The sequence below is a fragment of the Accipiter gentilis genome, chromosome 16 (assembly GCF_929443795.1).
Source record: "Accipiter gentilis chromosome 16, bAccGen1.1, whole genome shotgun sequence".
Taxonomy (NCBI): Eukaryota; Metazoa; Chordata; class Aves; order Accipitriformes; family Accipitridae; genus Astur; species Astur gentilis.
Genome location: NC_064895.1, coordinates 6,618,535 through 6,643,884, shown reverse-complemented (window position 1 = coordinate 6,643,884; position 25,350 = coordinate 6,618,535). Strand labels below are relative to the sequence as shown.

Sequence of the window (25,350 nt, the reverse complement as noted above, 5' to 3'; positions counted from 1 at the left end):
AAAAACAAGTGTAGTCCAAATAAATGACTGAAATGAGGCATATCATTGTGCTCACCTGGAGACTTACTGTTCAACAGCAATGTATATATACACATACAGCTAAGAGAATTGAGCATTTGTGTCACTATGAATTCTTTAAAAGCAGCAAAAATTAACTGAACACTTTCGGTGTATGAAAACCAAATAGAATAAGATAGAAGGGTATCATTCATATGCAAATGGATGATAAGAACTCAGATGCTGAAAGCTGTTTTCTAATTCCAGAAGTTTATATTCCCCCTCTTTTCCAATTAATTGTGCATGATAAATTTAAATGCAAGTGATGCTTTTGATGTGTAAAAAGGGCAGGTACTGGTATCTTGAGCCTTATCCAAAGCAGACTGTGCAGTCATGGTGATATATTTCTATAAACACAGAAGTTAAGAAGGCTTAAAAACACCACCCAGAAGGAGTTTGAACAGTCCCACAAGCTCCTTACAACTATGGAAATATTCTTGAGGTAAGACAGTTTTTGCCATTAATTTGCTGTGTCAAACCAAACTGTGTTCCAATGTAAAAAAAGTTTGGTTTTTTTTTTTTTTTTTTTTTAAATTAATCTTGATAATATTATTTAAAACTATCCAAAACTACTTGTACACTTCAATTTAGTAAAGCTGAAGAGCTAGTATACAATCAACCACAGTGTTCAATGACTGTCTCATTAAGCTTATTGGATGTGTATGCAATACATCTAGTGAACTGCCCAGAAGCCCCTTTGGGACTGCATTTGTTGCCTGTACAGGCAATGAACCTGTAAGCACTGCTCCAGGTGTCACCAGAATGCATTCTCAAAGACACATGGATCAACTTAGTGTACTATGCTGCCAGCAGCATGCTAACAGACTTGGGCACGCTGTCTCATTCTTGCATTCCAACTGCAGTGTGCAGACATGCCCATAATACCTCCTCAAATTCAGTTGTGTCAGGAAGAGACCTGCAAGTCTTACATCTGCCACCCACCCTTCAACACTGAAACTGCCTCATGGTCTCTGCAATACCAATTTTCCCTCCAAGCTCTCCAAGAAGACAGAATTTCATAGCAGCCTGAATGAAAACTCTTGAAACATCAACTGGGAGTACTGAACAATACTAATGCAATTAAGCAAACTCCCCAAAACCTTGAGCTGAGCTACAGATATTCATGAGGTAAGCTTGAGAGTGTCTTTGGCACTTTTACCCTCTATAGTATTACACTGAGGAATAGAGTGTAATGCAGGATCTAAGCTAACTTCAGTCAAACTAACTCTGAAACTATAAGTAGGAAAAACAAATTGAAGCACAGCTATATGGTTGCGACAACATTATGCTGCCTATACATAACCAGAACTGAGATTTTCATAAGTACTTGAAAATATTTTATTTTTCTTTTCTTTATGTCTTGATAAAGCTTCTAGAGATAGACTTCAGGTGAATGTAACAAAGATTGTCATAACAAGTTCTTATGCTGTACTCACTCATTAAGTCAATAACTGTCCATATAGAACAAATCCCAAAATATATTTTTCTACTGTTTTTGTTAGAAAATGATCGCTATTTCATAATGCAACTGTAATTGGATGGGGCAAAAATTATGCATAAAATAAATGTTAAGTATACAATTCGGTATAAAAGTACAAAATCTTTCACTTTATTTTTAATATCTGTCTCAGGTAACTGGACATTTCTTCACTAGTATCACAAGACCTATTTTCTGTGTCATTATAGTGCCCGAATATGAATCAGAAACTGTTGGAATGTTGATACTGTATAACAGATCTATTGATTTTATTTTTACTGATTTAGTGAATTCCAAAATGCAGCTAGCAATTCTGGGTGGATTTCCAGTGCCCATTTCAAATGCTACCCAGTGGCATGTTTTCACTTTCATCTCAGGGAAATCTGGCTTTTAACATAAAACAAATATGTGCCTCCTCTGGTCCATAGGAGTCTAGCAACTTACATCCAACTCAATACAAAATAAAGATGTAGATCTCCTTTTGCTTAAAACCGAATATAATAGTCAGTCACTGTGTTCAGAAAACAAGTCTTATAGTACTGTCTCTACTCATTTTAGTCAAGCAAAATACTGGCTAGATTTAATAGCTATTTCTATCAGATAATTAAATTAAGTAGCTACAACCTGGCCAGCTGCTCACAAACATAGAAGTGCTGTTTGTGCATGTGGATATAGAAGCCAGCTTGGGGTGCAAGGACCACAAGATGATGAAGTTGAGGAACCAGCAGAAGGTTCGAATTAAGGTGACCAGACTTTGGCATATTCATGAAGTTGGTACATAGACTGTCCTAAAGAACAGGCATGAAGGGGAAGGATACTGATGAATTATTTTAGACAGATTTGAGAGCCTTGGAATGAATTATCCCATTGTGATGGAAGACTGGGAATTTGGGCAGAAAGCTTGCAAGCCTAGACCAGGATCTTTTCAAACAATTTAAACACGAAAAGGGGACATACCACAAGTGGAGGCAAGAACAGGCAATAAATCAGGAGTATGACAGTATTGCTCAGCTACTTAGAAACAAAAAGCAGGAAAGTTCAAGTCCAGCTGTAGCAAAAAAACAGCAAGGGACATTAGGGAAAAAGAGTATAGAGATGACACTAATTACAAAGGGAGGTTCAAAATATATGTTGATGCATGTTGATACAAGCATGGGTATGTTGATGAATTGCCAGTGGGGGAAGGTGTGGACAACCTAATGACAAATGATGCAGAAAATATTTAAGTATTAAATGTCTTTTTTGCTTTGCCTTCACAATCCTCACTGTGTACTTCTACAGTCTGAGGAGGACATGGACACTCAGCGGTAAGGAAGCAACAGATTACAAACTACCGAGGGAGGCTGGACGTATTCAAGTCCATGGGGCCAGATAGAATTCACCGGAGACAGCTGCCATTATGAAGCCAGTCTACCATCAGAAGTAGTCCCTGATGGCTGGAAAAAGGTTAAGACTACACCCATATTTAAAGAAATACTTTAAGACCTAAGAAGAATTCTAAATAATACACTGTGTGAGACTGGCACTAGTGTCTTCCACCAGAAGCAGACTTGTTTACCTTGGTAAACAAAGTGGAACCCCCTGGCTGATGCCCCACTCTTAGCACTGAATCGCAGAAGAATTTGATTAGATGTAGCCAAAGGCAATGTCTCTCCTACAAATGAAAACAGAAAATAAATTAAGTACGCAAAACAGAAACAAGTTACAGCTCTTCAGTATGTGATCAAATATACTGTTAAAATACATAGTTTTATGTTTTCCTCTATAGTTAAAGAACACGTAAATAACAGTGTATAAAATTAAATTTGCCATTGGAGGTTTGAAAACTTGTCAGAATAAAAAGACTTCATGATTCAACAACATAAACTTTCTGACATTTACTGCAGCTGTTGGAACTAGAGCTCCAATAAACTACTTGTCTGGGGAACCCTACTGCCATCTGGGGCCAAAATCATTAGAAGAATTTTTGGTTAACTTTTGTCTGTGATTGAGAGCTTTACCTTGCCTTGCAAAACACATTAAACAATTAAAAGTATTTGAAAAATGCCACAGGGGATCTTCATGTGATGTTTACCATTTCAAAACTAAAACAGAAATGAGAGATAGCAGATCCATGACTTGTTTTATGTAGTTGCTTCAATAAAATATACAGTCACACATGAATTATATTACATTATTAACTTTCTAATAGCATTTCAGATTTTATATATTGACTTGAGGATTACTAAAGATGTTTAATACACTTTATCTCCTTTCCTGAGATAGCTATCTACAGTCATGATAAAAGTTCAGTAACGAATCAGTACAGACAAAATTACAGTACTTTTACACTGCAAGGATGCCACTCCATATGACAACTGTTTTTATTCTCACTGGATTATATCTACCCATATTTTAGGAAATTCTACTGAAATGAATGATAATGCACTAATTTAAAATATCTTAGATAACTGGATAAATAGGATTTATAAGTCTTTCACTTAGATCAGTTTTGTATTATTGTAACTAGCAATTCCACATAACAGAACCCCATCCTAAACTAATGTAAAGAAAATATGTCACAAGTGATAAATAAAAATCACAAGTTTAAATTCCCTGCAATTATTTTCAAATGTCTGCTGTGAAAACAGACATTAGTGTAAACTTTTTTGTATGTTTGATGCAGTAAAATTGGGTGCTTAAATGAGTTGTCTCTTAAATTTAAACATTAAAAAGCAAATATTTTGTTTTGTTGCTAAACTCTTGCCAGTAATTAAACAAATTTTAAAATGAATCTGTGAACTCTTATTATGACGCAAATAGCTAGGATTCACCAGAGGGAAAGGGTGAGCTGAATTTTTCAAATAATAAAATGTTTTCTATAAATCAAATAGATATGTTACATTCTTTTAATATCAAGTACTTCTGCAATTATTCAAAGTGAAAACCAAGAAGTCATGAAGTCATGGATTGCAAGAAATCTTAAACTCACATTTTAAACATCTTAAACTCTCCTAAATACTAGAAGTGTATGACAAAACACATTTCTAGCTGCAGAACTATATTTATATATTATTCACTTGAGATAAACATAGCCATTATATATGCATACATTGGAAACTCTGGCCATGCTGAAATCCATGTAAGTTTAGTTATGATTTCATAGGGTCACCATTTTGCTATAGTTACCTGAATGCAACAGCTGGCCTGCTTTAATCTAAGTGCATGTTTGCATACAGATAATTGCATCTTGTGAATACAAGTAATTTGTGTTTAAATTAGACGTTCAGAAAATGTAGATGTGTAATTGACAGAGTTTAGGGGCAGAGAAGATAATTATACCATCCAATGTGCCCTCTTACATAAAGATCTGAGAATTTCATTCAATTGTTTCTGCACTCATCCTAGTAATCAGTTCTTGCCTAAATCGTATGTCTTGATTCAGAGATTTAGAAGGGTCTTCCATTTCCCTTGGCATCCTGTTCTAATGACTTTATTACTATATTTCCAAATGAAATTTGTAACATTCTCCTGATTTATTTTTTCCATACTGAGCCATGCAAGAAATGTATACTTCTTATCTTTATTACTTACCTGAGTGGGATCCAGACAGTGAACTAAGAAGTCTAGCCTGAGAGTTTTCTCCATCAAATAATTCTGCCACATCATTCAAAGCTGTCTGAAAATAGGCAAATTGTCCAAACACAACTACATTAAAGGAAAAAAAAAAAGAGAGAGAAAAAAATAAAAAGAGAGAAGATAAAGCAAGAACTTAGTCTTTAAAACCAAATTTAATGAGGTATTTTTGCTTGTCTTGGTTACCAGTGGATTATTGCATAAATCCTTTCCAAGTTAATTTATTTTCTACCATGATAAAAGAGCTGCATTAAACATAAGTAATAAGAGCCTCATGTGCTTTTCATTATTTCCTTAATTTTAATTAAAAAATAAATAAATCACTCTTTCCCAAAAAGTATGCTCTCCAGTCAAACAAGTCTTGTTCCTTATTGCATACATACCTATGAGAATAAGAAAATGGAATAACTAAAAAGGAAAGTTTTTTAACCAAAATTTCACTACCAACCTTAGCAGCTATTAAGGAGAATCTATAGTCACATCTGATTAGTTGCTCACCCAGCTTTAATCTGAGGAAGAGGTTTTAAACTTATTGATTTGGCTATTTTTGTAACTTTGTATTAGTAATTATTTTATCAGAAGGAATATAAAACCTGATCAAATATTAAAAATATTGATGTGTTACTGGTTTTGACATATTGCTACACTTAATTGCACTTCAGCTGTAAGTAAAGTGTATTAACAAATAAATGATTTAATTGTACAACACATCGCACTAGTAAATATCAAATGGTTCACTGATTTCAAATATCAGAAAGCAGTAGAAACATGAAGTAATATATCAGTAAAATCAAATCAATAAAAATATTACTTTGTCACTCCAGCCACCCATATTTTATTGACAAGGGAGGAATCTGTTTTAAAATTATACCTATTCCAGATTCTGTATATAAACCACAGGTATTCAACGCAGCACAATTTCTGTACAGATTGTATTTTCCAACTTTTTGCAAAGTTCTTAATTTTTTTAATTTTTTTTTTTTTTTTTTTTTTTTTTTTTTTTTTTTAACAAATTGCGTAGTCCAACCTCCTGATTTTGAAAAGCAGGACCAACTTTGAAGTTAAATTAGATTGCTCACGTCTATTTCTGAGCAAATTTTGACAACTGGCAAAAATTCTTCTTGAGCTACCTGTACTTAATTGCTGTCATGGTGAAAAATGTTTTTCTTATGTCCAGCTGGAATTTTTTGTGCTACAACTTGTGACTACCGCTATTTGTTCTCTTACTGCGTACTTCCAGAAGGAAGGGTCCTCCTGCACTTCTATTCTCCAGGTTGAACTTCCTTCAACTTTTTCTTGTACTGTACTTCAGCCTCCTAATCTGCTGGCTCTCTGTTGGGCTTGCTCTATTTTGGCAATCTGTGCCTTGTAATTTGGAAGCACAAAACTATAGACATAGTTTCCAGATGCTACTTCATGAAGGCTACGAAGAGGGAAAGCGTGCCTTCTCTCAACTTGCAGGCTATTGTCCTTGCTAACGCAGCGCAGTGTGCAGTTAGTCTTCACTGCTGCACGGGCATCCTTTGTGCAAACTATTGTCAACTAGAAGAAAAGTTACTGCAACATTCTTCAATCCCCAAACCTATTAGAACTGCTAAAAATAAAACTTTAAAAAGAAAATTTGTATAACGAATGAAAAAGGATTGGTTTTAAGTTGTGTCTATGGACAGTACATTCAAGTAACTTTTCTGTCAGGCCCTCTTAAAATCAGGTCCATCATGAGATCCAGTACAGAGAAATTATTTTGTCAGGTACTTGCCAAGCATTGTAAATGTTAGCTATAGATTCTGCTTGTGCCAATTTCAAACAAATAAGAATAAAAATATGTATTTGTTTAGATGGCTGGTGAAAAGGTTGTATAATTTTTCAACAGCATATGGTAAAATATGAAATTTTGAGCATTATTTATTAACATCTTCTAAATTTTGATAATATCAAGATACTCAATATACTAATTAAACACCAAAAAATTAAACACATTGTAATTATGTTAAAGAACTTCACAACTACTGATACGGGCCTAGAGATATTTTGCATGTTCTCTATCAGGAATTCTAGTAAAAATATTGTGTAATAAAGCCTCTAACTGGATAAATGCGTGTGTCTCTAAAGCTCCAATAGCATTTCACTGTAACTACTGCCTTGGGGATCTAATGACTCTGAACATTTTGACAGATCCTTTCTATAAGTTGCAGCTACTTTCTTGTTCTACTGGTTATTTTCTTGCATTCTATGCAATTCTAGCAGGAAAAAGAATTATATCCTATCAAATCTCACTTTCTCTTGTAGAAAAGTGAAAACTATAATAAAAGAATACAGAGTACTTTTAAACTTTCCTGTAGTACGAATCTCAAGCATTTGTGTTACTCCCACCCTTAAAACATTTATTAATGACTTTTATGTGATACATATTGTGGTTTTTTTAAATAGGACAATAACTAATTAAATATATTTTATTTGGTAATTATTTAACCATAGTTATTGCAAGTATCTACTGTGCAAATGTATTTCTTTTTTTTCTGAAGAAATGCTTCTGAAATTTAAGAACAAACTTTCTAAAACATGATGAAAATGGAATTAACGATTTTCTTACTACAAAGCCGTGAACAAAAATTGTGAACAAAACCATTGAGCTTGTCTCAAATAATAATAATAATAATAATAATAATAATAATAATAATTACTAGTAATCAAGAGTTCAGTACTAGAATGACATAATGAATTACTATTAGCAGGTGTAATAAACTTTTCCCAAGCTCTCAACCTGTAAATCTCTGTCAGCAGCTTTCCAAATTCCTCAGTGAAAAATGCTGAGTCCTTACAGGTTTTATTGCATACAGAAAGTACCAAACACACTAAGTTGCTATGAATTCAGTCTTTTGGTACGTAAGTAGTAAAATGGACCTTAATGCTATTTGTCTGGACTTGATTTAGAGAAACCTGCTTTGCAGAAAACCATGCCCTGCATACAATTGCACAAGCTTTAGAGATTTTGTCCAAGTATTTTGACACACTGAAATACTCAGGTACTTTTATGTGAAACTGCTTTCTTTCCCTCCACTGTACTTGTTAAATGTGATCCTGCTCATCCAGCCCTTGTTAAAACATGCAAAACAAAAAGTTAAAGTATAGGAGAACGCATTATGCTTGCTTTTTGACAACTGATTTTACTTTACAGGAAGCTTGAATGAATGATTATCCTATGATGATGAATGACATAATCAATGAAAGTATTCAGGATATGCTTGGAGAGCGGACACAGGTGGCTTAGCTGAAGTCTATTGATTACTCTAGGGAGAAGTAAAAGGTCAAAACTCTAGAATCAATTTCCATGTCAAGAATACATTTATTTTTGATAAGCAATTTGCAATACACAGAAAATCTAAGGTCACTATTACACATGAAGGACATTTGAACAGTAGAATAATCGTTAATGATTGATAAATCAGTAGAAGAAATTCTTACCAAATTCTTTAGGTACAGTTATTGAATAATGGCAAGTCTGTCCAGCAGTGTAATTATGAGGATAACTTGGTGATAAAACCACTCCCTCTGATCCAGTATACTGCCCTCCACATGGCGCTGGAAACAAAACAGAAAGAAATGTGCTACGTTAATTACAGTTGCCTGTATTAGTTCAGTCTGAAAATGAAAACCTAAAGATTACAAAGTGACAGTTTAGTGGTTTTGCTTTTGTTTGGTTTTCCTATAATGACATATCAATTAGTTCTTTCTCAGGATATAATTTTTATTAAAATTTCTTTAAAATTAGAATACATGAGAGTTTCACTTGACTACAAGTATTCCTATAGGACTGGAAGTATAAAATATTTAGTTGAAGGAAACTGTAAACATAGAATTTAGGTTGTTGGTTTTGATTTGAATATATGTCTATATCTATCTATCTATGTATCCATGTAAAAAAAAGGCTCAGGAAAAAAAATAAGGTACTGCATAAATAAATGACACAACACAGCTATCTTGGGTCTCAGAGGAATACATAAATATGCTCATCGTACCCTGCACAGAATGCCATGGACTCTGCTTTGTGAATGGATGCTTAAATTGTCTTGCTTTTCACAACTTCCTACATGATTATCATACGTATAAAAAATTCTTCAGATTCCTATGTGTATAAAATAGAAAAGAGAGAATAAGAGAAACTCTTTACAGCTACAGGAGTTAGAAGGGATATTTAAAGACAGTGGAGACCCAGCCTTCAAGACTAGTCAGACATTATGTAAATAGCAGTTCTGCCCATTATACGAGGAAAAAAAAAAATGAACAATGCATGCGTGGTGTGTTCCTTCCATGTACGGGCAATAAATGCAGCATGCTAAGGGACTGATGGATTTACCAATTATAACTGAAAGCATTACATCACAGGAGGCCTGTGTCTCAAGGATTTCTCAGGAAAAGCCAAGGCAGGGAGCGGATGAAAGGGATATGTGCTTTTGGAGAAACAGCAAACATAAGGAGTGACTATTTTTAAGTTAAAACATCTCCTTGTGTTGGATATTGAGTAAATACATTTGTATACATTGAAAACAAAGTATTGCTGTCACTTTTCTCAGCTTTTGAGAAATAATGGAAAGGCTTGGCTGCCTATCAAAATCTTTATTAAAATATAAGTCTAATAATAATTACATTAGTTATATGCAATCCAGTGCTCTTTTTTTTTTTTTGATCGAATTATTTCATCAAACACTGCTAAAACCTATAGATCTTACAAGAATAAAAGAATGTTATTTTACCCAAGAAGCCAATAATGAAATTATTTTTAAAATGAATAGATACAATAAATTATTAAAAAATAGAATTAAAAATAGATATATTAAATTATTAAAAAATATTTTTAAGCAAGGAAAAGATCATTGCGTAAACTAAAGAATTCCTTAAGAACAAAGTAAACCAATGTTACTCCGCTCTGGGAATCTTACAGCGGATTACAATTTAACAACTGCCTGGAAAGTAGCTCTGAGGAGAGGGGTGTGGGGTCCAGGTGGACAACAAGCTCATTGCTCTGGGGCTACCCAAGGACCTCGTTACCAGCTCCTGGCTCTGCTGCCCCGGCTGATGTGCTGCAGGACAGCACCCAGAGAGCGAGGGCCCAGCCTGGGCTTTGGTCATCCTCAGCTCCTGGGTCATCCGCCCCGGCGGAGCAGACCTGCTCTTTCTGCTCCCTGACAGCGACTGGGCTGTAAAATCACGCTTGAAATCTCTCTACAAGTTTAACTTGCTTATACAGGCAGCAATTAAGACCAAAAATCTGTACCTTCTCTTAGCTGCTTAGATGAATTATTCAAAAATCCAATGTAATGATAGAAGATGAGAAGTTTAATCTATCAGTAGGCTGAACAGGATTATGTGGCTGAGGTGAAACTCAAATATCACAATGTATCAGTTCATGCCATGAATTTAAAATCTTTATATTTCTTTCTCTTCTTGCTTTGAGGATACCAGAAACTAAGCCACAAAGTCTATCTTCTAATTGCCAGATGAAATTCTCATGTCATGAACATTTCACTGGAATTAAAGTATATCCCTTATGCTTGATTTCAAACAAATTTCAACGTTATGGAATTGTAAAAATGTTGTCTTCTAAAATTTGTTTTCCTATTTTTACATATGTTTTTGATAATTTCTTGATAATATCTGTGATCACATCTTTGCAGTATATCCGCTCTGTAAGGAAAGCCTGTGAGTGCTTGGGCTAAAAAAGAGGCAGGAAAAGTTCTCTTGTAGGTTAAGGCTGTAAAATTTCTCAGTGCAGGGCTGTGACAGTCAAACATGTCCTAAACAGAGCCTCAGTTTGGACTGTAAGTAACGTTTGTTTTAGTGAGCAAAACCTACATTTTCAGAGGATGTATTTTAATAACTTCATTACGGATTGTGAAATAAATAATGAAAACAGTATGCCTGACACTTTCATTAGTGTTTCAGAATACAGCTACTGGCAGTTGCTGTTACCTAGATAAATACAAAATTTGTTTTTATCATGCCTGACTGTAAAATGTTACCTTAAGGAAAAAAAGCCAATAAAAAATGCACCACAAAGAAATAAAGTTGAATTAATTCACTTAATCAGGGTAATTGACTTAAAGAAGCAAGCGCATCATTTTCAGAGAGTCTTGGGATTTACTATACAGAACTCATTTTAAGTTCTTTTCCATTTTTCATGCTTCAAAATTTGTAATTTTTTTTCATACAATATTTTAAAGTTCAAAAAGGGGCAATAAACAGTCAGCATAAATAAAGAAATATAAACTCAGAACATTGTGCTAAAATTTTTGTTCTTGAGCATCATGAGCATTTTTGTTTTGATATTTCCAGTTTTGATTAGGTTAAGCTGTACATTACAAGAGGGCTTTATGTCACAACAAAGGTGATCCTGAGTGCATTATGGTTCTCGCCTCCTATATGACTCGTGCCCTTACAATTATGTATAAATATGTTTTATATAATGGATCTGTATTTCATATCCATATTTAAACATAAAATAATTTATTTTGTTTATATTTTCCACTCACAGAATTGGTTTTGCTTCAAATTATTAGTGTCAATACTTTACTCAAAACTGTGCCCTGTGACAAAAAGAAGGATTCTTTACTTCCTTTGGATCTTTGGCACAGCCATCATTACAGTACTACGGTAAAATAAGACTTACAGGGATCCAAAGAGCTTATGCAGTCCTCAGTAATCTGTGGTTGGTTCCATTATAACCCACAATTTGAGACTTTTGTCCTTCTCATAAATCAAGTCTATTTTTTTAAAGACTTATTTAAGACTCCACAAAGAAGTATAAATAGATAAATGTGTTTATCTAGTATGGTTTACTCCATACTAGAGACACAAGTGTAGCAGCCATGTAAATGATACTTTAAAAACCTCCACACCTTAACTGAAGTCATAAGAGTATGTGTTTAAAAATAGAACACACAGTAATCCGTACTAGATAAACAGACTTAAAGTACTTTCACAAGCATGTATTCCAGTTTAGTTCTAATCAGATTTCACAGTGTCAAGACACCCAAACTTTCAGTTAGTAATTTCTGCTTCTTTAGACACCCAATGTTATTTAGAATAGGTATCACAAGCATCCCACTACTGCATTAATTGTCACCTTGGAATAAAAATTATAATTACTGAGGCAGAAAATTAAAATGACATCTCAGAGCTATGGCTAACTAATTTATCCTCTATCCCTTGTTTCAGCATTTGTGTTGTATAAATATAGAACAATTTTAACAAATCAAAAGAAAGTTACATATATTAAGTTATTTTCAATAAAGTACCAAATTATTTATGTTGAAAAATAATAGCCTGTAAAATTTTAGATTTTTAATTATCTGTTGGATGATCCTCAAAATGAATTCACTGTGAGATATTGATATCTTTTTTTGTTAAAATACAGGTATTGTTGTAGAAGCTCTGTCTGTCTGTTCTAGGCTTTTATTTCTGGGTATAAAAAATAGAGGATTCAGAAGAACATTTCCCCCAAGTTTTTATGTCATATTTTATAAAGTGTTATAGAAATAGGTAGTACTTTTATAGCAAATTATTTCTTAAGAAATAGGATGTTCATTCTGCTTTAAAAAAAAAATTAAGAAAATAAACGCTGATTTTTAAATTTAAATTTGAATTTTGTGTCAAAGACACAAACAGCCCCAAAACTAAGATGAAAAATGTATCAGTTTACAAGGTGAACCACAGGTAATTTTTCTTTTTCTACACTACTCAGTGTTTTATAACAACTTCTTAAATAATGCAAGATATAATTGTTCTACAAAAGTACTTTCATAAGATATTAAAGCTAAGCTACTGCAATGTCAAAGCAAAAGCTGCGTTCTGCATTCTTTATGAGCAAAACCATCATCCTGCTGTTCCATGTGCTCTAAATATTCACCATATGGAGGGAAAAAAAACACTTGCTATTTTTCTTTAAAATCTTTTAATAAACAAAGGTACTGAAACAACAACCTCTGAGGAAAAAAAGATCCATCCTAATTCTTTTTTTTCTGTTGATGGTGGTCAACACGCTGAACATGAGCCAGCAATGTGCCCTCACAGCAAAGGTGGCCATCAGCCTCTTGAGCCAAGTGTTAGGAAGCTCATTTGCCAAAACATCAAGGGAGGTGATCCTTCCCCTCTACTCAGCACTGGTGAGGCTAGGAAATGTTTAGCGTAGGAAACAGAAGGCTCAGTGGGATCTTATCAGTGTGTATAAATAGTTGATGGGAGGAAATGAAGAGGAGGGAGGCGCCACTGTTCTTAGTAGTGTCCACTCACAGAACAAGAGGCAATGATCATGACTTAAAATGACATTCCATTCTAAACACAAGAAAACACTTTACTGCTGTGAGGGTAGTCAAACACTGGCACAGGTTGCCCAGAAAGGTTGTGGAGTCTCCATCCACGGGGATATCGAAAACCCAGCTGGACACAGTCCTAGGCAGTCTCTTCTAGGCGACCCGGCTTGAGCAAGAAGGTTGGAGTAGGTGATCTCCAGAGGTCCCTTCCAGCTTCAGTGATAATATGTACAGGGGTCCATCCAGGAGATAGCTAACTACAGTGTAGATTGAGGACCATCCAGGAGGCAGGGTGAAAAAGAGAACTTTAAACTAGTACATATAGCATAATTCAAACAGGGAGTGAAGGGCTACGGGGCTGAGTTTAAATAGAACTCCTGGGCCTTTGGACTGGGGCTGTAAGTGGAGATCCCAGCTGAAGCTGGTCAGGGCAATTAAGACCCATCTGTGCTCTCAGGGCCATGCTTGCAGGTGTTAAATTAAAACCTACACAAATTGATACTTTACTACCCTGCGATTCAAACTAATAATAATAAAAATGACAACAAAACAACAATAATAACAGGTGCATACAAAAATAAGCATATATAATAATGATAGGTATATAACAGTAATGTTATAAATAATAGAAATGTGTCTAGAGTAATTTCACTTTTTGTGGGAAAATCTATTTAGCATGCAGCTATTGACCTGTTGCTCTAATCTGAAAGGCTTGGAAATAAATGATGCATACTTTTGAATTATTCTGGGTTCTCTGTTTCATTGGTAAATTACTGGTTTTCTTCACAGAGTGGTTCTACAATCTCCATACCTTTCTTTAAATTGGCATAACCTATAATTCTGTGGATATTCTGCCCACCTCTGAAAAGAGGAGTTTAAAAGATATATACGTATGTGTGCATATGTACGTATGCGTGTGTGTGTGTATATATATATATAAATAAAAATGTGTATGTGTGCCTCTGTGTGTGGATGTACAGGTATATATTTGCACTGGTGAGACCACACCTCAAATATTGTGTTCACTTTTGGGCTCCTCGCTACAAGACAGACATTGAGGTGCTGCAGCAAGTCCAAAGAAGGGCAACAAAGATGGTGAAAGGTCTGGAGAACAAGTACTATGGGGAGCAGCTGAGGGAACTGGGGTTGTTTAGCCTGGAGAAAAGGAGGCTGAGGGGAGACCTTATCGCTCTCTACAACTACCTGAAAGGGGGTTGCAGCCAAGTGGGTGTCAGTCTCTTCTCCCAAGTAACAAGTGATAGGATGAGATGAAATGGCCTCAAGTTGCACGAGATGAGGTTTAGATTGGATATTAGGAAAAAATTCTTCATTGAAATGGTTGTCAAGCATTGGAACAGGCCGCCCAGGGAAGTGGTTGAGTCACCATCCCTGGAGGTATTTAAAAGACGTGTAGATGTGGCACTTCGGGACATGGTTTAGTGGTGGAATTGGCAGTGTTAGGTTAATGGTTGGAATCAATGACCTTAAGGGTCTTTTCCAACCTAAAGGAGTCTATGATTCTTATTTTGTGTGGTTTTGTGTGTGTGTCAGGGCAGGGATTACAATCCGAAGTGCCTGAAATAATGTGAGACTTGTACTGAAGTCTAGTAGAGTGACATTTTCATAGCTGAAGTCATACAGAGAAATAGCAATTAAGCAATATGGATAATCAGCAACCCACTGTATCAGCTTCCCATGCCTTTTTTCTATAGGAGTATAGACATAGACTTAGGCTATGGCTACAATGGACATTAAACACTACAAGAACCTATTCTTTGGCCTTGACACCAAACAGCATGATTGGCCATAGCAAATACCTGTAATAGTACTAGTACTACTACTCTCACTTTCAGAAATAAATGTGGGTGGCCTACCAAGAACTGCCTCTGTCCCATGCTTACTCCTGCACTATGACAAAGAAATTTTAAAGAGTGTTATAAGGTCTGGATCAAAATCATGCCTGGAAATAGTCTAACAACTTAGATCTAACAACTTAACCTATTTCCAGCTCCACTCCTTACTCTGAGCACAACTCAAATAGTATTTGCATAGTTTAAGTTGTTATATCCTTTTAAAATGCAGTTCTAAATTACTATCACTGGGAAGGTAATACATGAAAACAATACATCTTGAGACTATGTGGGACCACACATAAATCCCTATTATTACAAATCAGTCATATATTGAAGCTCCATTTTGTTGAAAGGACTACCCCCTACTTGCAGTCTAAGAAACAATAAACTGGCAAGAGACAATACAAGGAGAACAAAAAGAAACAACAGATAGGCCAGTAATCCTTCATAATTATTATTTAGTCTATTTGATATGATTCCCATACAGATCACAAAGCCTTCCACTAAAACTGATGTAAAGGGGAAACCATGGAAACTTATATATTACATTGTAATCATTATTATGAACATAACAATATGTGTTGATTTCAGAATTTAAAGACATTTTTGAATACTTAAAACAATACATTAGTGACTAAGCTATAGTCCAAAACTCGTACCATCATAATTTTTATTTTTTAACTTCAATTTTTTTAATACAAGTTATATGCGTAGAAATACTATAGCCTCAGGGACTGAGAAACTCTGAATTCACTGGGGGGCCAAGGGAAATGGTAAGAAAATGGTACATACCATTACAAGATGGCAATGCTCTGTTCCATGCTGGCTTTCCATCTGCACCAATTACACAAGTTATAGTTGAAGGATCGATAATCTTATATCCAGAATCACACTGGTAAGTAATAGTTGAACCAAGCTTAAAGTCTGTTCCAATTCTTGTCCCATTCATGATGTTTCCAGGATCAAAACAAGCTTCCCGTGGCTTTTCTGTTAAAATGAATTAAAGTAGTTTACATTTTCAACAGCTTATAAAAATATTTTTCTTCTTTCTGTATGTTTACTACAAGATCATGCATGTTTGCATTACATTGGTTAGCTGACCAAGGAAATTATACTGAGAGGATCTAACAAGCAGCATTTTCTTCCTACCTCTTGCTAGTAGAACTCTCTAAAAACTGAATGACTCCAATAAAGTTTAGTAATGTAGAAAAAACCCCTACTATTTCTAGAACTCACCACTTTTAACACTATTATGTTTTTTAACCAAGTGACCAGTACTCAATAACTTCTGGTTAGAAAGCTGCCATACAATGGAATAATTTACACATTAAAAACATATTGTTATTTCATGCTTTATATTTAAGAAGATCTAATAATAACTGAAGCTTGAAGGCTGACAAAATAAGCACACCAGTTATTTTCTGGCATGAACTAATAGGTATGAAATCTTTAAGTCGAAGTGAGTACAGGCAGCATTGTTAACAAGACTAGCAATTCATTCACCATTTTTGGCAAGCTAAAATACAAAGAAAAGGGATGGGAGAAATAATTCATATTAGTAATTACTTTGTTTCAAGAATATGATTGAGATGATCTTCAAATAGGAAGGATTTAGGCACAAAGCATTCTTTATAACTAAAAATATGAAAATAAAATATTAGTATTACTATAGTGTCAGTGACTATGCAATACTTTTTTCTACAAAAGGCTCACACACCACTCAGTCCTTTCAAAATCTATGAAAACATTGTGTAATATTACTTCTATAAGTAATATTTTGCTAAATATGTGAATTCTTTAGGACGGAAGGATGCACCTAACAAATAGAAATTCATTACAGGAAGCAAAGATTTTGTATTAAAAAATTCCAGAGTCAAATTCATAGTTGAAGTTTACAGCATGTCCTCCTTCCCTTATTAAATGTTAATAAAACAGGTATTTTAATGAAATACTCAAGGAATAGTACCAAAACCCAAAACTAGATGTCCACGATCACAAATGTAAAGATCGCCGAGGCGATCAGCTCCGCCTCAGGCACGTTCCGCAGCGAAGCGGACCACTGGGGCATAAGGGGGTTGGGGGGGGCCGCAGCTGCAGAAGCCTCAGGGGAGCACGGAAGCTCCAGGGGCATGCGGAAGCCCACCAGGAGCCGGCAGCTCTCCGGAGGGAGAGTGGCTGAGAAGCCATGGGCAGGGCCAGGCGTAATGGCGCCCAGCCCCGCTCCCACCAAGGGCAGCCTGCGGAAGCACCGGCACCCAGAGCGGGCACACACGGTGCGGCGCGGGAGGGCGCCTCTTCGAAGGAGGGACATTCCACTGGCTGAGCGGAGAGGCTTGAGGTGCACAGAACCCAGCCACCCTTCTGTCACCATCTGCACAGGCCAAGGGCACTCACCACCCTACCTGAGCCTCAAGGCAGGATGGTGGGTGCTCATCTGAGGGCACAGGCTACTACAGCTCCGGCAGGGGGGTCTGCACCTGCAAGCCCTGCGGTGGGCAATGCCTCCACCCAGATGGAGCTGCTGAAAGGAGAGGCTGCAGCGTGGACCTCAGACCCCAGGAAGGGCCGAGACCTTTCTCCTGGGGCAGGGATGGGCAGCAGAGCTGCCTGCAAAAGGTGTGCCCAGGTGGAGGACCTCCGGCAGCAGGTGGTTGAGCTAGAGGAGGTGGTGAGAAGGCTGGGAAAAAAGGAAGATGCAGGTAACTACAAACCAGTCAGTCTCACCTCTGTGCCCTGAAAGATCATGTAGAACATCCTCCTGGAAACTATGCTAAAGCACATGGAAAATAGGGAGGTGACTGGTGACAGCCAACATGCTTCACTAAGTGCAAATCATGCCTGACAAATTTGGTGGGCTTTTACAACAAGGTTACAGTGTTGGTGGATAAGGGAAGAGCAACTGATGTCATCTACCTGGACTTGTGAAAAGCATTTGACACTGTCCCACACAACATTCTTGTCTCTAAATTGGAGAGACATGGGTTTGATGGATGGACCACTTGCTGGATAAGGAATTGGCTGGATGGTCGCACTCAAAGAGTTGCAGTCAACAATTCGATTTCCGAATGGAGACCAGTGATGAATGGTGTTCCTCAGGGAGTGGTATTGGGACTGGTGCTGTTTAATATCTTTGTTGGCTGCATGGACAGTGGGATTGAGTGCACCCTCAGCAAGTTTGCTGACAACACCAAATTGTGTGGTGTGGTCAACACACTGGAGGGAAGGGATGCCATCCAGAGGGAGCCTGAGAGGTAGGCCCATGCAAACCTCATGAAGTTCAACAAGACCAAGTGCAAGGTCCTGCACATAGGTCAGGGCAATCCCAAGCACAAATACCGGCTGGGCAATGAGAGGATTGAGAGCAGCACTGCGGAGAAGGACTTGGGGGTGTTGGTTGACAAGAAGCTCACCATGACCCTGCAATGTGCCTTTCCAGCCCAGAAAGCCAACCATATCCTGGGCTGCATCAAAAGAAGTGTGACCAGCAGGTTGAGGGAGGTGATTCTTCCCTTCTACTCCTGTCCTGGTTTTGGCTGGGACAGAGTTAGTTTTCTTCCTAGTAACTGGTACAGTGATATATTTTGGATTTACTATGATAATAATGTTGATAACACACTGATGTTTTGGTTGTTGCCAAGTTGTGCTTACCCTAAGTCAAGGATTTTTCAGTTTCCCATGCTCTGCCAGTGAGGAGGTGCACAAGAAACTGGGAGGGACTATGGCCAGGACAGCTAACCCGAACTAGCCAAAGGGATATTCCATAGCATAGGATGTCATGCTCCATGTATAAACTGAGGGGAGTTGGCCGGTGCTGATGTAGCAATCTCCAAAGACAGAACTAAGTTCAGGAGCAGTCACCACAAGATCTGGGAGTAAGTGGTCGAACACAGAGCGTGGACAATATTATGGAACCAATTATGTTAACACTTAGGGCGCGTGGACAGAAGGGCTTAACCAATAATAATGTGTTTAGCTGCGCGTGTTGCTATAGACTGGCTATAAAAGTAATGCTAAGACATGCAATAAAGGAGAACGATCATACTCATATTGAGACTCCATCGTTACTCCGGGACCATCTCCCACTCCGACATCTGGTAGCAGAGGATGGTTAGAACTGACACTTCTTCGAGACTGCGGTAAGAGCAGCTAGAGAAGGGGAGTGGGAAACAAGTGGCTGAGAGAAGTACTATCCTATCACACAAATAGGATAGATAACGGAGCAGAGTGGCCTTCTGCCTCCCAGAGGGTTTGGCTGTCATCATGGAAATTGAGGCAGCCGCTACGTTGCTCGCTAGTATACTCTCTAAGAGAGGGATAGAGACAACGGTGAAACAACTTATCAAACTATTCAAATTGGGACAATGGTGGGACCATTTTAAAGACATTCATACATTATTCTCCATAACTGAGTGGCAGGAGTTTGGGGAGATAATGTGGCAGAAAACTATTGAAGGGGACGAGAAACTTGAAAAGGAAATAAAAGCTGTGCAGGAATTATGGAGGACTGTTTTAGAGACATTAAAAGCAATGAAAGCAGAGAGAGAGGTGGCCTGTGCCGCTGCTCAAATGCTGACTCCAGAACCTGCACCAGAAAAGCTTAAGGGTGCCGAATCAAAATCAGGACCTATAGCTCGACTGTTCGGGTTACCTGCTGTTAAAGGCATGACTGGGTCTACGTGCAAAACCGTCACTGAATTGCGCAGCAGAGTCGATCCGAGAACAGAAAAAGTAGAACTAATTCTGCCACCACCCACTATAACTCCAGAAGTTGCCGGTACAAGACCCAAACAGAAATGTGAGCAGCAGGCGGAACTTCAATCTCAGGAGACGAAGGAAGAGGAGTGGCCATCTCCACCTACTCCTCTGCCACCTCCCTACCAGGGCAGAGAAAAATGCCAACCTATTCCTATGGCTCCTCCTCTTTATCCGCCATTACCACCCTCTAGCAGTTCATCACCAACTGCCACTCTGCCACCTAGGGAGGATAATGTGACATCTTCCAAGAAAACTGATAAGTTGTTGAATGAAGTTGTGCAACAAATCAAGGAATTAAGTGCTCGAATTCAACAGTGTGAAAAAAACCCGTCTGGGGTTTTTAACTTGGATGAAAGCTCCCTGCCTTGTCTCTCTGGACCACCTGTTGCTACACGACCAGGAAGGTGGAGTGGAATTGTTAGAGATGCCATCCTGGAAGGACAATGGGGAGTAGCAGCTAGTATGGGACCTATGGCTTTCCCTGTGGTTCAAGAAAACAGATATGGAAAATGGGAACCACATGATTGGAAGATCCTGCAACAAGTTAGGAATACAATTTCTCAGTACGGAGTAAAGTCTGAGGCTACACGACAGATCGTCTCCTGGATTTTTCTGCTGACTTAATGTCTCCACACGACTGTCGTAGCCTCATGAGACTACTGTTGACACCTACGCAATTTTTACTGTGGGGGTCTTTGTGGACGCAGCGTGCAGTCAATGCAGCTGTTCAACATCAACAGCAGGGCGACCCCTTATACGGAATTACCGTTGAAATGCTCACTGGGGGAGGGCGATATGCAGATTTGAATACTCAATTGTCCTTTCCCATCAATTCGTTACAGTTGTCTTCTCAACTTGCTTTAGATGTGTTTCTTAGTCTACCTGGGGCTTCTGCTCCTTCTTTCGGCTCAGTGTTACAGGGTGCAACTGAAAAGTATAGTAACTTTATTGATAGGCTTTGGGATGATGTAATGAATCACCCAGACCTGGGGGATGAGAATAAGCAGCAGATGTTTAGAATATTAGCCTTTGATAATGCTAATAAAACTGCCAAACAAATTTTAGCCAGTCTGCCTAAGGGAGCTGGAGTGGAAGAAATGCTCTCCAGCGTTGAAAGAGCAGGGGCGCAAAAGCAAAATGAAACAGTAGCCGCAGCTGTACAAAGCACAGTGAGAGAGGTAGTACAGCCTTTGGCAGCAGTGGTGCAACAGAAACACACCCAGAGGTCGGATCAACCCTTTAGGGGAACTTGTTTTTGTTGTGGTGGAAATGAATCTACGAGACAAGGTCTAGGAGCCTATGGAGGGGAATTTAAAGGAGGACATCCCCTTTGGAACAATGATACGCCCAAGGCCCTGCCTCCTGATGTCTTTTTGATATGTGGCGATAGAGCATGGCGGGGAATTCCAAAAAATGTATTTGGCGGACCGTGTTATCTAGGCAAATTAACATTGCTGGCTCCAAATCAAAATTGGTGGAGAAACTTTACTAGAAATAACACACCTGGCCATCATAAGAGAAGCGTCACAGGTCTTGCTCCTGACTGTAATGATCAGGTCACCCTACTTAGTCCCACAGAACGAGTGTTTTTATCATTATTTGTTCCAGGTGCAGCTGCTGGAAGAGCGCTAAATGAACTAGGGAAATTAGCTTGCTGGGCAGAAAAACAAGCCAATGTTCCTACAGAAATTTTAGAAACTTTGCTTGAAGATCAAAATAGCTTACGCCATGCTGTATTACAGAATAGAGCAGCTATTGATTTTTTTTTATTAGCACAAGGACATGGTTGTGATGATTTTGAAGGCATGTGTTGTATGAATCTGTTAGATCATAGTGAATCTATCCATAAGCAATTGCAATGGTTAAAGGAACATGCTAACACGATACAACAGAATCATGGATTTTTTGATGAATGGCTTACAAAATTGTTTGGAAACTTACGACAATGGCTTTTAGGACTGCTAAAGGAAGGCTCACGCATAATGGTGATTATTATGATATTATGTGTTTGGGTTTTTGTTGCTTTGGGTTGTATAAAAAGGGCTGTATTAAAGGTAGTGGATCAGGCCTGGATTGCTCAAAAACAAGAAGGGGGAATTGTGGAGACCTAGCTGACTGACCGGGGACATGATCTTGTACCCATGAGCAATCGTGCCTTCAGCTATGACCCATGAGTATAAGGTAAAAGTTGACTGTGAACTCTCCTTGAGGAAGAAGAAATGAGGAACTTGCTGATGTAGCAATCTCCAAAGACGGAACTAAGTTCAGGAGCAGTCACCACAAGATCCGGGAGTAGGTGGTCAAACACAGCGCGTGGACAATATTATGGAACCGATTATGTTAACACTTGGGGCGCGTGGACAGAAGGGCTTAACCAATAATAATGTGTTTAGCTGCGCGTGTTGCTATAGCCTGGCTATAAAAGTAATGCTAAGACATGCAATAAAGGAGAATGATCATACTCATATTGAGACTCCATCGTTACTCTGGGACCGTCTCCCACTCCGACAGGCTGGGAGGGGTGGATCGGTGCTCGGGGACTATCTGGGCATCGGTCAGCAGGTGATGAGCAATTGCATTGTGTATCACCTGTTTTTCTTGAGTTTTATTTCTTTTTTTTTTTATTCTTTTTTTCTCTTGATTGTCCTCCCTGTCCCACTGGGGCCGGGGGAGGGGGAGGTGAGCAAGCAGCTGCATGGTGCTTAGTTGCTGGCTGGGGTTAAACCACAATGACTCCGCTCTCGTGAGGTCCCACCTGGAGTAGTGCGTTCAGCTCTGAGGCCCCCAACAGAAGAAGGACATGGACCTGTTGGAGCGAGTCCAGAAGAGGGCCATGAAGATGATCAGAGGGCTGAAGAACCTCTCTGATGAAGACAGGCTGAGAGAGTTGGGGTTGTTCAGACTGGAGAAGGCTCCAAGGACACCTTATAGCAGCCTTCCAGTATCTAAAGGGGGCTGGAGAGGGACTTTTCACAAGGGCATGTAGTGAAGGGCAAGGAGTAATGGCTTTAAACTGAAAGAGGGTAGATTTAGATTAGGTATAAGGAAGAAGTTATTCACTGTGAGGGTGGTGAGGCACTAGAACAGCTTGCCAGGAGAGGTTGTGGATATCCCATCCCTGGAAGTGTTCACGGCCAGGTTGGATGGGGCTTGGAGCAACCTGGTCTAGTGGAAGGTGTCCCTGCCCATGGCAGGGGGGTTGGAACTAGATGATCTTTAAAGGTCCCTTCCAACCCAAACCATTCTATGAATCTATGATTCTATCAATTTTATATAAAATATTAAATAATGTACTTAATAAGATATTGAATTATTAGGTACAAATATAGTGCCCATTCCATATAATAACTTTTAAAAATATACTGTTCTGCTCTTCTATGTTATATTTTTATTTTCTTATTACTTCATTTAACATCCCATTGCATAGATGCACACATATCAGACTATGCTGAGAACAAAAAAACCTACACGTATTGAAAATGTGTACGCACATTTTGAACAGGTATCTTTCTCTCTTTATCTCCTGCTCAACTTGTCATTTTCTTCCCTTGCAGACCCACAAGACTTCCTGGAACAAGCTGTTTTCCCATTTTATTTATATTTTCTTTCAAGTTTAGGTAAGAACAAACAGACTAAGATATCATCTATGGCAATATGACAATTACTTTGGGAAGAAAAGCCTTGCCAGGGTGGAGAATAATGCATAATGCTGAATGAAAGCTGAAGACTAAATATAAAAATGATGTAATAGTTCTTTTTAACCTCCCTCTCTTTTATTGGTATGTTATTTCTATACTCTTTAGATATTTTTTTTCCTTCATTTCTGACATGTACATTAATGTAGTTTGCTCCCATGTCAAGAATAAAAAACTGAGGCAGCACCTCTGCTAATGAAAAACAGTTTGATAAATCTCAGCAGAGATGACAGTCAAGCCAGAGACAACATCTGTGACCAGAAAAGAAACCAGCATTTGAAGAGAGTGTGTGTCTTTAATAAACAGTCAGCATAACCCATTCTCTGGCTTGTAATAGATACCCCACCAAAAAATGCAAATACTGTCCTGCAGTAGTTATTAAAAAATGCATATGTAGATTCGACAACAAAGTGGAAAGGAAAATGTATTGGTAAGTATCAGCAAGGAAGTAGCAGCAGTCATGTATCCTAATTGGGTAAGACAATTCCATTATTCTACAACTCTTTCAAATGCTACTTGTGATGTGCGTCTTCTATCTCTTACTTTTTTTTCTGGAAGATGAAAACGTGCGTAAGTAATGTGAGAGTGATTTTATGAAAGAGGATTTCTGTGTTCCTCCACACATTTACAGAGAATAGTTTTGAATACCTACATTGATGCAAAGAGGTATTTGGCAGTTCAGTATGATTACATCTAGAAGTAAACAGATTTGAGTCTCAATAAATACTAAATGACATTTCTTTCCCTTTATCTTTCCATAGATTATGGTGAGAACAGTACCTTTATAGTCAATGGCAAATCCTGACATTCCAACAGAAGCATCACTGCGAAAAGCCAGAAACAGACTGTTACCACTGCTCTCTATTCTTTCAGGAGCCTGTGAGCCTTGAAAACTCCCAATTAGAGGACTGTTGGAATCTTCCCCTTCATAAATATGTAGAAAATCATAACTGGGTTCCATACTGAAACTGAAAATAAAGGAAAAAGAGAATTAAGTCTTCATTTCTTTTTCATGAGTTAAACACTACTGTGACTATGGCTCCAGTCTTCTGCCTAACACATTTTCTTCTCAAGAAATAAAAGTCTTTTTAAATATGATTCACAGTGAAAATCTACCAACTTTCAATGGAGTTCTCTTTACCATTGATTTGAACACCTTCAGCTCTCCAAAAGATCTACTATCAGGCCATCATGCAGACTGTCTAAAGTCAATGAAAAAGAAGCATATCCTCCCACCTATCCTAAACACCTTTCTCAAGATGGAATGAATCACCTGCTGCAGAAAGGCTGCCTCTTACCAGTGACCATGATCCAGACAAGTAGCTTAAATTAAAAGTCCAGCTTTTAGTTGGCTAAGTTCGATGATATTAAATCCACCCATTACAAGCACAAATCTACCACTTTAGAAACAAGACGCTTTCATACAGAAAGACCACTATCCTGGAACTTGCCTTTGTTCATACCCAAATTATATCAGGGAATTATAATAAAGTGAATTATTATTCTCACTAAACCATCTATGCTATGCATATTTGATGACATTTATATGTTTATACAAAGCAATTATGAAGATAATACAAACAGAATGT

The 25,350-nt window shown here is 37.8% G+C and overlaps 1 protein-coding gene across 1 annotated transcript in view; it reads right to left on the bottom strand.

Annotated features, from left to right (window-relative positions):
• CSMD1 (CUB and Sushi multiple domains 1) overlaps positions 1–25,350 on the bottom strand; it is a 1,244,565-nt gene that overhangs the window by 202,743 nt on the left and 1,016,472 nt on the right. The window contains exons 29-33 of the mRNA XM_049818613.1: positions 24,542–24,729; positions 16,104–16,298; positions 8,615–8,731; positions 5,108–5,221; positions 3,093–3,188 (exon numbers count right to left, since the gene is read on the bottom strand). Coding sequence (XP_049674570.1) covers positions 3,093–3,188; positions 5,108–5,221; positions 8,615–8,731; positions 16,104–16,298; positions 24,542–24,729 — 710 coding nt within the window. The remainder of the gene's footprint in view (positions 1–3,092; positions 3,189–5,107; positions 5,222–8,614; positions 8,732–16,103; positions 16,299–24,541; positions 24,730–25,350) is intronic.